This window comes from Mastigoproctus giganteus, chromosome 6, assembly GCF_048544385.1.
Source record: "Mastigoproctus giganteus isolate SK-2022 chromosome 6, ASM4854438v1, whole genome shotgun sequence".
In the NCBI taxonomy this organism is placed as follows: Eukaryota; Metazoa; Arthropoda; class Arachnida; order Uropygi; family Thelyphonidae; genus Mastigoproctus; species Mastigoproctus giganteus.
Genome location: NC_143580.1, coordinates 116,179,028 through 116,192,016, shown reverse-complemented (window position 1 = coordinate 116,192,016; position 12,989 = coordinate 116,179,028). Strand labels below are relative to the sequence as shown.

General features: G+C 36.2%; 1 protein-coding gene across 1 annotated transcript in view; it reads left to right on the top strand.

The window, feature by feature from the left end:
- The window catches only part of LOC150084524 (uncharacterized), a 60,779-nt gene extending 51,062 nt beyond the window's left edge, over positions 1-9,717 (top strand). Inside the window, exons 4-5 of the mRNA XM_090376274.1 lie at positions 3,442-3,713; positions 9,213-9,717. Coding sequence (XP_090232400.1) covers positions 3,442-3,713; positions 9,213-9,363 — 423 coding nt within the window. The 3' untranslated portion in view covers positions 9,364-9,717. The remainder of the gene's footprint in view (positions 1-3,441; positions 3,714-9,212) is intronic.
- The last annotated feature ends 3,272 nt before the right edge of the window (positions 9,718-12,989 follow it).

Genomic DNA, 12,989 nt, shown 5'->3' with positions numbered 1-12,989 from the left:
GATTAAATAGTAGTAGAACAAAGAAAAATGAAAAAGTACCTACGCATTAGCGAAACCAACAGCTCGACACTTTAGATAAACACTGAACACTAAGGGCTAGAGACAATGAGAAGGCACCTCTTTTAAGATTAAGAATCTTACGAGATATTCTTAAAATCTTACCACTTTTCAAAGTTAACGACACCCATATCATCTTTTGACAAACACATATATACTATTTCTGTTTGATGAACAAAAAACAGAAGTTTCCAAAAGATAAAGCTATGTAGCCTCGCTCCATACTGCCTAATTCGGCGGCCATGTTTGAAATAAAGCCCATAAAAATTCGGCGGCCATGTTTGAAATAAAGCCCATAAAAATTCCTCGCATCATTGACGGGATTCGAACCCACACCTTTTTCACATGGTGTGATAGGACGGTGATTATAACCACTTGCTACCCACGAGGGCGTCCATATTGTGAAGAGTTTTTTCCCCATTTCATTTAAGTTTTCTATCGTAATTATTATGAAATGGCCAGCCTTCTTTTTATGGTTTATTTCCACAGCAATCTGCCAGGAAATTGATAACAGTTTAGTGTTATGTAATCGAGAGGTATTGAACCTTTTTTCTTGAAGAAGCCCTTAAAATTTACTCGAAGAATATTGTACTCAGTCATATTTTTTCTACAAAATTTACGTACACATTATTAAATTTACCACATACATATTAAAAATTTATAATTTTTCAATACAGTCGATTTCGTATTTCAATTGATTTAATATTTGCTCCTTAACTTTTAATTGGCGATATTCTTTATTTTATGGTGAAATATTTCGCCTCCTTTCCACAAAATCTCTAATAAACCAATGCTGATTTATCCATTTCACAAATCCAATTTAACTGAGCGTTCTCAGCAATTAACACCTGCTCACCGATTTTACTTTGACACTGCACTAAGCATGTAGACATTCATATGTGGAATACTGTGACATACTGGCTTGGATGCTAATACTTGTACTAAATAAGAATTAATCACTGAATATCCGAATTAAGTGAGTTAACCATGGATACAGCCTTCATTTACATGCCATGCACATATGGGGAAGATTAAATTTTAAAAAAATGAATCTTTCTCGCTGGAACATTCAATTAAACTGGAGTTTTCATAACTGTCACAATAATATAACCCAATCTGGTATGATTAGAAACTGATGCATTATTTGAAGCATGAAAACAAATCAACTGAACTTCAAGAATGTTTTAAAATTCATCTACTTCAGAAAACTGCAGACATCTCCCTCTGCCATTTCAAGTATACGCTTGACGAAACACAAATCATCTCCCGCTTACTAGGAAGCGTAAAAACCACTTGCTTGTTTTTTACCACCACTTTTCTTTCATTGCAAACGAAGCTAAAGGCATATACGCGACAAGTAACTTCTCACTCAACACAACCAACGCCCCTCGTAATGTAAAATCGTAATACGTGGAACTCTATCCAGCGCTTTCACGTCAAACACACACATCTGCCGATTCAAAGCCCTGTAAACCCATTTTCGCAAAAGGAATAAGAAAGAAAAGTCTTTGATGCATTTCACTGCAAGGCAAGTTCTAAAGAAGTATGTCGAATATGTAAAGTAAGCTAGAGGCAAGGAATACTTTCTTACTTTCGTAGGCGAAAGTAGTCTCCGAAATGGTAACTAAAACGTAGATGCATCTAAGCACGGATTTTACTAACATTTATGCTGTAAACAAGCATTTTTCCTATTCATGAAGAAAACTGCTATCTCCTCCTATTTTTATTTTCAATGTAATAAGTAAACAGAAAGCATAAGTCAGTCTCGCACCACACTAGATACTTATGTTGTTTAGTGGCCCATGGAGATCCACCGACCCTAGTTTCCATCCATGGCTCGGAGACTAGGGACAGAAGTCCAATTCTGCTCTGGCTAGGCTGGTGAACCAGAGCTTCCCAAAGAGAGCCTAAAACAAAAAAAATTGCTGAAGAGAATTGTCAAGACAAGAATGGATAAGAATGTGAAGAAGGAAAGGCGAGTGATCGGGAAGAGTGTCCACCCAGAGACTAGGAGAAATTTAGTTGGGAGGGAATTGGGCACAAGCCCAGGTTAAAGTCACAGAGAACCCTGTGAGATCGCCGATTGGCAGCTGCAGTCTACCAATGGCTTCGATACTCATAGTAGGGCACAGAAAAGCCGGGCAGGAGAAGTTGCTCATTAGAATATAGGCTGCTGGTTCACAGACGAATCTGAAGAAAGCAAAACTCTTGCATTTAGTTGACAGCCATAACAAGCATATTTAAGTCTTGCACTAGGACCGTGGTTAAATGAAGTATACAACCGATATACATCGTGGTAACATTTGGCTTGGCCACGGGCCTCATTCTGGAGGCTGTCGAAATTGCTAGAGATTATAATTTTCTTAAACGTGCTCGCTCGCTCGAAAAAGCATTGGATATGTGAGCGGAGACACATTTCGTGGGAGTGCGGCTGACTAGCCGCAATTTCGGTCCAGACGGGAGTTTTTCTTTCCTTTCTTGAGAACTGCATGCAATGATTTTGCGAGGCTTGTGGTGACAACTGCATTGTTTCTGGAAGCTAAATAAGAAATCCTTTTCTTATTTTGTAGTCTTACTGTATTCTATCCTCTCCCATTTGCGGAAGCGATTCAGTGGACACTTGAGTTTCAGAGAGGATAAATTCACTTTTGCGACAATCATGTTCCTAGATTTTCCCCAAATTACAAGACGTTCGTAATACCTTTCAATCTACCTCAATAGGATCAACTTCGATGAAATATGCAGAGAATAGATGTTTGAGAAAAATCAACTCTCTTCATCAAGGTTTCATATTCAAATCCTCCGTGGATAAGATGAACACAGCTATAATCCGTTTTTAACAGCTTCTCACAGAGTAGTAATTCCAACACTTATTATTATTTTACTGCTAAATGTTAATTCGAAAACTCACACCTTCTTTTTGTTAACTTTATTGCAATTTTTATTTCTAGAGCTATCCTGCCAATATAATCACAATTTGAGGTATGCAATAAATAAATATCACATTAAACGGAACAGTTAATACTGCATTGAAATATAAACTGCTACTTTAAATTATTAGTGGAGGTGCGTATGCGTGCCACAGTAACTAAGGCTATGAGTGGCAGCCAGTTACTAGATGAGAAAAACAGTTCCACAACATTTCTGTAACACTCGTTCAGGCATTGCAGTTTCCGAATTTTTTCACGGATTAACTAAGCATGTTATCGATACAAATAAATAAATGTAGTCTGTTTTATTATCTTACGTTCCATTTTACTGTAAGTTACTCAGTAGAGAAATAATTCAATTAAAAATGTCAATATTCGTAGCATTTTGAAGAATCTCTGAATTAGAGTACATATTGAATGAATGCTTACATTCTTATTATTTTATAACTTCCAGGGTAACCAAAAAAAGAAACGTTACTTAAGCGACGACTCGACGAGAAAAAGGGGTTGGCGTTCCCGAGTATCCTCAGGGATTCAGAAAAGAAACCACGCGTCCATGTTTCCTTCAGAAGAGATCTGCAAAACAAACCGACAGTGGGAACAAGTGAATATCACTCATGACTTTTATGATAACGAAGTAGAAGTAGTTCAGGACGACGTCCAGCAGTTTGTGTTTTCTTACCGATGTGTTGCAGAAAAGGGACCGTGTATTGGTATATCGCCATTGTAAGTGGTACCATATATTATTTCGCTTTAAATTGTCTTAGTAAAATTAAATCTCTCTACAAATTGTTTTCCACTTGTAATCTGAAAGCAACCGTTATTATATATGCAGACTATCATTATGCAGCAAGCTGGTTATAACTAGAAGGCATCATTTGGACAGTTACAGGTGGCAAACCATGAAATTACTAACAGATGAAATTTGGAACACGTAGTGTCTAAACCATATGGAAAAGAAAGAAACAAAAAGTTCAAAAGAGTGGCAATAGGGTACAAAGTAAAACTCATGACATGATTACTGACACACACACGACTTGAATGCGATCACAGTAGCACATAAAAGTATATCTGGTACTGCAAATGAAAGATCCGGCTTTATTGGTAAAGATTTTTCTCGAAAACAGCAGACGACGTTTCGGGAGTATCACCGTTTAAGAGACTTGAGAAGAAGATCCCGTACTCAAAATGCACTGCAAAAAATGAGGAAATTCGAAGAACACGTGCTTCATCTGCACTCCCAGCAAAGGACGCGGGTCAATTGGATCAGATTTTGAAATCGTCGTGGCCGATGGTGACAAACATAATGCATATTTGTCGACTACTGTCAGAATAATGCCGCAAAAACTAAACACCCAATTGTTCGATCCCTTCTGCATTGGCTTCCTTACACAATATCCAGGCACCAGTTAAATCCTCAACGCACTGACTTCAATATACGGCTTCTGGCTAAGATGAAAGTGATGCAGCCTTGGAACGTTTCACGGACCAATTAATTAAGCTCATTAAAGGCGGTGTCATGGCCTTCCGATACGAGAAACATCTCTTCCATGTGTTGTCGACGAAGTTCTTTTCCAATGCCTATATGTAAGCGGAGACACATTTCGTCTCTTTAATTGGTGTGAGGTCACAAAATTCACAATTATACCATTCGTATTTCGAGTAGTTCGGAAACATGGTCACTAAACATGCCCCTTTATAAATGAAAGCTGCTGCGATCTCTCCGATACTATATTCTTCCCGCCCTTCAACGGAGAAGATAAAAAGAAATATTTCTGTGCAAGATGGACTCCTCCGCATTATTTGGCCCGTAAAACAGTCGCTTTGGCTAAATATAATCACACCATTTCCTGATAGTATTCCAATGATTGGCCACCTTAATCTTCAGCCCTTTTAACTTCTGGTGACGGGGATTCTTCAAAGACTGGATTTACCAAAGCAATTTTCTCTGGGTCGCCCGAAGGAAAGCGCCCCAAGACCTCTTCGACGTTTCCTGTAACATTCTTCCAGTACATATGCACTGCAAATTTGCTATTACATCGCGTAATTTTTGAATTCACAATCTGTAGCCTCCTCAATAAACAGTAGCTTGTGCGCTGCATGGAAGCATGAAATGCACCATATACTGTATATATATATATATATATATATATATATTTTTTTTTTTTTTTTTTTTTTTTGCGTGGTCTAGACATTGCCTATTCAAAATTTAATTTCCTGAAATTCATGGTTTGCCATCTACAGAAGGCCAAGCTGATATACTTTCATTTTAATCGCTCTGCATATGCCATTATCCATAAATATTTCAAATTTAAAAGTTTTTGAATTATGTGTGAGAGAGAAAAAATGATCAGTGCTTGAAACTGTATAATAATCTAATGTGGCAAATAAGAAATAACATAATATGCACTATTTTATTTTTGATTCTGGCGATCTGTGGGCATTTCCCCTTTCTCTACCATCCTTTTAATTTGCTCTCATATTCTACGTATAAATCCATCTTTTATACCACACTAAATTATCGTTTAGTACACGTCAGAGACTAGAGTCCATCGTTCAATATTTCTGTTGAAAGGATGAAAGTGAGGGGTATTTCAGAAGTTGCATTGTTTGGGGGAGTTACTATAATTAAAGTGTGCTTCCTACTTTCATAGATTGTGCTGTTTAGTATAGTAATAGATGTACAGTAAGTACCCTTATAATGTACTGTCTGTACAAATGTGTCTATGGGATAATTTGCAGGTTCGCACGCTGAAAAACCGGAAATAATTCATGAGGGAGGAATTGTTATCCCGACTTGCGATCGGCTAAATATTGTCTTCCTCCCCAAGTGAAGAAGCGCTTTAAGAACTATTCCATAGGTCTCTAAAATATCCAAGGAGCTCACGGAGAATGGTTAGGGAATACAGCCATTTCAATCAAACCATTTTAACTGGGCTAATTTCCTCTTCTTAAATATGCGTGCATTCTGACCTGTCCAAGTTTTACACCCATGTCTTTCTACATGCCGGAATCGAGTATATAGAATGCGACTCTCGGAACTCCGTTAGCAAAGGTCTAGAGCGCATTGGGGATCAATAATAAACAAAATCATTTTGGTAAACATGGGTCTGCAAACAGAGCAATAGCTAGTAGTGCGTTAAAAGAGTATTAATGGCTGCTTAGTTTTTACTTCCTTTCTTTTTTAAAAATTTATCTTTAAAACAACTGTTCTATTCACTGCAGCAAAATATACGCATATATTGAAATTCTTCTATAGAGAGCAAAAACCCAAATTAAATTCTTGTTACGCAAAGGAAGGAAACTGAATGAATGCTGCAGGAAACAAAGAATTGAAAAATTTCGAACAATAGGATAAAATAAATCCAGTTAAACGAGTACACTCTCTTTTTTAACCATCCTTATAAATCCCATCTTAAAATGTAGCTTACTCATTTCCTCATGGAAAAGAACTTTGGATTTCAAAAGTTGGACAGAATTTGGTTAAGATATCGCGCTTTAAAAGTACACAATTCACTCACCAGTAAACGTCGATAATTAAAACTAATGTTAGATTAGGTCTGGATGCAACTAAGGCCTTGACGTGATGCTTTAAAATTGCCTATTTTAAGTTTAAAGAACAAAATATTAGCACGTGAAATGTGACGTTGACAACGGTTAAAATTAAAAACCAAGCCAATTAATGTAAATTTTTTCTGGACATTTCAGCAAATTTACGTTATTAAAAATTGCTCGATACAGCAAAAAAATAAAACAAAATAACAGTTTCATGTAAAATTCGTTCGTTCGTTAACAATAGAATCATCTATATTAAACGCATTACACCAATAATGATGTAGCTACAGCGGATTTATTCAGAATTTGGAGGACTTTCGCTAAACTTTTTTTTTGTGGTTTCTGCAACAGAAATTCTCCAAACTCTGAAGGGCGATTATAAAGGGAGGCATCCTGACGGGTCCATCGATGGCTTCCAGATCAGTCTCACTTCACCAGAATAGTAGTTGTGCAATTGTCTGGTGGTATTCATAGTGCTCGTCAATTCGTGCCATTGGGGGGAAAAAAACGACCATGATCTTTGATTTTGACAATGCTGATTTCTTGGTCTCGGGGTTGAGAATGGTTTCCACCGCATCGAAAAAAAAATTATAATGTATATATATATATAAATCACCCTATTACACAATTCAAGATGATTCTTGTAGAGTTGAAGTTGCTGAATTCAAATATGGCAACCATATTGTTTCAAGGAAGAAGGGATTGAAGTCCAAAACTCTCTAGTAAAAATATTTCATACATTTTAAGGAAAAGTTACATACAGTACTAGATATTGATAAATGGACCTATTACCCTTATTCTATTTACAAAAATATTTATCTGATAACAAAACACTTTTGTCGTTTTTCGCCTTTTATAATTGTCCATTGCTGTCTCCCGCACGAGATTGCAATACTAGTCTGCCAACATATATGGACTCCGTTTTCCATAGTATCTTTTTCCATTTGATTTTTCCCATGGTGAAAGATTCACATGGCGAATCTTTCACCATGTTCATCGGAGACCGCTCCCAAGTTTTCAGGAAAAAAGTCTAAATGAGAATGTAGGAAATGAAGCTTTAACGACACGCTGCATTCCATCTCTCTCTCTCTCTCTCTCTCTCTCTCTCTCTCTCTCTCTCTCTCTCTCTCTCTCTCTGTCTCTGTGTGTGTGTGAGCTAATTTTAGCTCAAACATGAAAATCCTTTTTTTTTGTCCCTCACTTTCACAAATATTTTTATCAAACGTAGGTTGATGTGCAATGGAAGTAAATGAATTTTTGACATATCCATCAAAGGATTATGGGTCACATTTTTTGTAGGTTGTAGTTTTTGAACGATCTGGCAATCCTTCGCTCGGCTGTCCCACTTGCATTAAAAGCAGCAGTTTAGTGTATCCACCTTGCAACCAAGTCAGCAAAAATTGAAATAAGTAAACATAAAATGGATGGAAAGATGATTAAACCAACTGCAGGTCTTGGTTCTCGGTCATTAAACTATGATATTTGAAAACTGAGGGTGATGAGAACTTTTTAAGCACATATCTGAGTTCTTGAACATATTTTCTACGAGAAACTGTCGAAATTATTTCAGGAGGAAATTGATACGAACCAGTGTTATCATTTTGTTTCTGAATCGTACTGGATGGATCAAGTTTTATCACAGTTCGCCGTTTTTATCTCCTTTGATTTTCTTCAAAATTTCAGTACCCATTTTTTTCTGGTTGATTTCTGATCTTAAATATTCTTTTAGAACCATGATGCGTAGTAGATCAACAACTGGAAATTGGTGAAATAATGAGCACCTAAACCTGCGTGGAGTGTAATCTGTCTTTAATTTCTTAAATAATTACAGATTTTTTATGTAAAAAAAATTCCAGTTACCCTGAGAGAGAGAGAGAGGGTCTCGAAAAGGAATCACCAAGAAAGAGAAGAATGATGATATCCAGCTCAGGACCCTGGGTGTGCCAAGACCATACTCACCAGATGTGAGCCCTGGGATTGAATGATTATTATGTAAATCATATTACATAATTTTTGGACAGACATGCACATCTCTTTTACTCATTATTATTTTGATGTGGCCGATTGTCGTCTGAGGAGGACCAGGAAACTCTCTAAACATTTCTGCACAAAGAATGGTGATAACTTGTTCAAATGATTCAGTTAACAGGTGCATAATGATAAAACGAGGTATGCCACTTGACAGTAACTACCTTTTGAATTTTGGCATTAAGAGTTATCCCTTCTCTGACCCTAGGACCCATCATCTTTGCTCCTCTTATCCTTAGGGAGTTTTCTTTACCTCCCTAGTGACTGTGTGTGTGTGTGTGTGTGTGTGTGATCAGTTACTTTTATTAACAAAGGAAAAACAGTTTCCCTTTTGTTCATTTATGTCATAGCCTGTCTCCCCCTTTAGGCTTTGAGACAGAGCGATTTATCTTTAAATTTTATTTTGGAAGAATATAGAATACTATTCTATAATAAGCACGCATATAAATGTAAATCACTCAGTCACTAAAAATTTCATGGCACGCAAGGCTTTTACATATAAATCTAATCGTGCTTCGGTCTTCAACATAACGTGCGAAATGTATTACTACTTCTAAATACAATAAACTTTAATTAGCTGCTTTCCAATATTCGTATTTAAAATTTTATATTCTTCCTACTCATACTTTTCCTCTGTTGCAGGTACGAGAGTGAATGCACAGAAAGATACGGCTGGATGTATATGTACTATCGCCGTACAGACGACCCGGACCGGATAGCTCAATGGGGATACGTAGCTGCTCCACACCACTGTGCGTGTAAAATTACCCCAAAGTTTATTCCAGAATCGTGACTGGGATTCATGGCCTTCCTAACGAAAAAGTGTAAATCAGGACTAAAAGATGGCGCCACAATCCAGGGAATGCGGGAATCTAACTAGATGCATTTAACCCACCTTTACCATCAAAAACTATAAAACGACGTGCATGAGGCTGCACTGAAATCATGGGCAATGTATGTTCTTTTTATTGCCTACAGTTTCTTCCTCTCCAGAATACAACGCTTCGCAAAGCGTTATTGAATAATAGGAATAATATGTATATCTTGACAGGCTGCAGTTCGCAGTTCAAAGATTACGTGAGAACCAGTGATATGCAAACGGATCTATCAGATTACGAATGCGGATTTCTTCTTTCCTTTGGTGTTTTCTGGCAAACATTCAAGCACATATTTAAGGTTATTTCTATCCAAGTGGATGGAAAGTGATCTTCAGAACCCAAGTTAATTCTGTAAAACGGTGAATCTGTTAAAGTGAGAGACAATTTTTAACTCAAAGTATGTCCAAGTGCTGCAGTGTCTCAAGAAATGCACCCGACATTTAAAATTATCATTTTTTACTCAAAGAATTTCATTATAACTTCACCTGTTTATTTCTCTCTTATATTATCTGTCGAAACAGTATCGATAAATTTAACTTCAGTAACGACAGCGAACTCCTAAAAATAACATAAATTACAGACCAAAATGATACGTAAGAATCGCTACAGTTGCTTATTCTAATGATTAACTTTAATTTCCTGATGTTATGTACAAAAATAAGATACGTTTAAGGGCATATACTACAATTACCAATAACAAAATGACTTAGAAATAACAAAAGAAACTAATCCATAAAAATCATTTGCGGTGATAACGAAATGCAAGTGAGGACAGGCAACATAAAAAACAAGTTGAGGATCAAATAAGTCAGTTTACATTTGCTACATCATGTAAAAACGTTACCCTGATGTGCACAGTATTATAGAAGCAATAAATCGCATAGAAAATAAATCTTTAGACCTGGTTTTGGAAATTTCAATAAACTTAAGATATTTGAAAGGTGCGAAGGGATAGAGAACGGAAAAAAAAACATACAGTGCACTTTCTTTGGTGTATTAATTGGTATTGACCTTACTGATAATAAACATATTAGACACGGACACACAATTTCAAGTAATGTAAGTGCTACTACCTTAATTAACTAATCAAATCACGGATGCACGTCTAGATTTCGTGCGGAATGCTGTCATCAGGTCCCAGAATTGTAAGATGGAGACAAGTACAAAATAACAAACTGATATAAACTAACAAGAATATGTGCTGCTGTGCTTTTTGAGATAACTTCCACGTTAAGCGATTTCTTGTTTGAGAAAAACCTTCTACAGTGACGGGTCAGCTTTATGGGTTGGGGGGGCGTGCCTACATTTATTGATCACTAAAAAACTTGTTTTCCTGATATTGTACTTTTACTTTTTATTTTTTTTTTGTAATTTCAGTAGGGGATACTGAACAGAGACGCCCCATAATCAAACTATGGGGCGTCCTTTCGATGAATTTTACTTAGTATAGGATCGTACATTAGTTAAATTGATGAACGTGTCTATCCCTAACATAATACTGTTAATAAACTGATTTCTAATTTATATAAAAAACTTGACACAAATTGTGCTACATGTATTTTTCCCTCAACTTCTTTGAAAATAAATGTGTCAAGGTAAAACATTTCTGATCTGTTTGTGCACTTTATTCCAGCTTGGCACATTTATTTTCTATCGAATACGGCTGAGAGAAAACAAAAACAGCCGTCAAACGACCAACGTTTTTCTATTAGCCATTTCAATAATTACGTGGATGTACTACTGGCCTACATTTTCGAGCAACCACAAATTTAGTAGCAATCGCGAATAAAGGCCAGAAAATATGAAGCATAGAGAGCAAGATAAAGTTGTGGTAAATATGCAGAGTGCCAATTTATCTAGAGAAACAGAAGGAAACACCACTCATTCTTATGAAGTGTTTAGGAGATCGAAAATAAAGAAGTGCTTCTAAATTTCGTGCAATTTATTGAAAAGAGCCCCTTGTTTATCAAAATTTCAAGCTTGGATACGTTAACAGTAATTTACTGTATAAATTTTCGGGTTATTCGGTAGTAGGTTATCTGGAACGTTGCATCAAGTTCAATAAGAAGATAATTCCACTATTTTCCAAAATATGACAATTTCTGATTTTCTTATTTTATTTTTTTCCCTTTTTCAATTTTATTAAAATCATTATTTTATAGAAAACCAAACTCGTTTGTAAAACTCCTCCTCAAATTGGTACTTAATAGTAATTTACTTATAGAAATGCATTTCAACTAAAAAATAAAGATTCTTCTCTTGTCGATATTTCACTTTTACCTCATATTTCAAAATAACACGCATCATATCTTTCAGAATTAAGATTTTCTATTTTATTTTTAAATATAGTCTCCCAAGAATTGGCCTAAAGTGAACAGGACCATTTAGAGGCATAGACCTTATGAAAATAGTATTACAGTACAATTATTTTGAGTCGACAGATTTGAGTTGCCACAGATCGATCTCTCCAGCGTGCCAATACCAGAACAACGTTAATATTGCAGCCGAAAAGATGTTATATTGTTCAATTGCAATACACTCGGAAATTACACGGCGTATACGAGCTCTACGCAGACATAATAGCAAGCATAATGATACGGTTTTGCGAAACCACAGTATCTCTCAAAAATTAATGAGCTTTTTTTTTTCTTTTCATGTCACTTCATTTTTATTGTGATTGCAAAAATTTTGTACCTGGCGCAGATCTCTAAGTATTCATTATCCTGCTAAACAAACATACCCAACTTTAAGTTGCTGTTTAGATACCAGCTGTCTTCAAACACGGGTGTTACGTGCAGCTTATGGAATCAGCACACTGTAAAAGACTAATTGCAAGAAAACCGATGTAATGTATACGCCATATAGTGCAAGAAAGTCACAGGCTTTTGCTGCACTGCCAAAAAAGTAGACTAAAAGTATCCTAATAAAGGTACTTTTAGACGATTCTCATAACGATTCCTGAAATAAAACTTAGATGCGATTCTCCTATACGCTGTCCCACTTGTATATGCCCTTCTCATACTGATTTTTTCAACCATTAAATGCATGTCAGTGTGTAAACAGCAGTAAAAGTAACTGATAACGCCCTAAAAAATGCATAGCTTCATTTAAAAAAAAAAAGTCGTGATACTTCATGCGCAAATAAACGAGATTCGTTTCCCAACATTTTGCTGAAAGAGGATAGTCTGATAATGAAGACTTATATCAGACTCAGAACAATATATTCAATGTTCTTAGGTGTGCATGCATGTGTGTGTGTGTGTGTGTGTGTGAAGACGTTTAAATGTAATTCAAAAACTCTCGCTCATCCTGAGTGCACTCTGCTGCCTAGTTTTTATACCGGAGCTGATGTTTCACTGCAGTGCTCCTGTATTGTACAGTAAAGCCACCATTGGGGCTTTCCTTGAAAACACAAATACGGTAGGAAGAACTCGAGAAAATTTCTATATTCCATTCAGCGTAACCTCAGACCTTATTCGGAGAGAAATACTTCGTATGTATAAATATGGCAGCTAAAACAAAATATAACTGATTTTTTTTA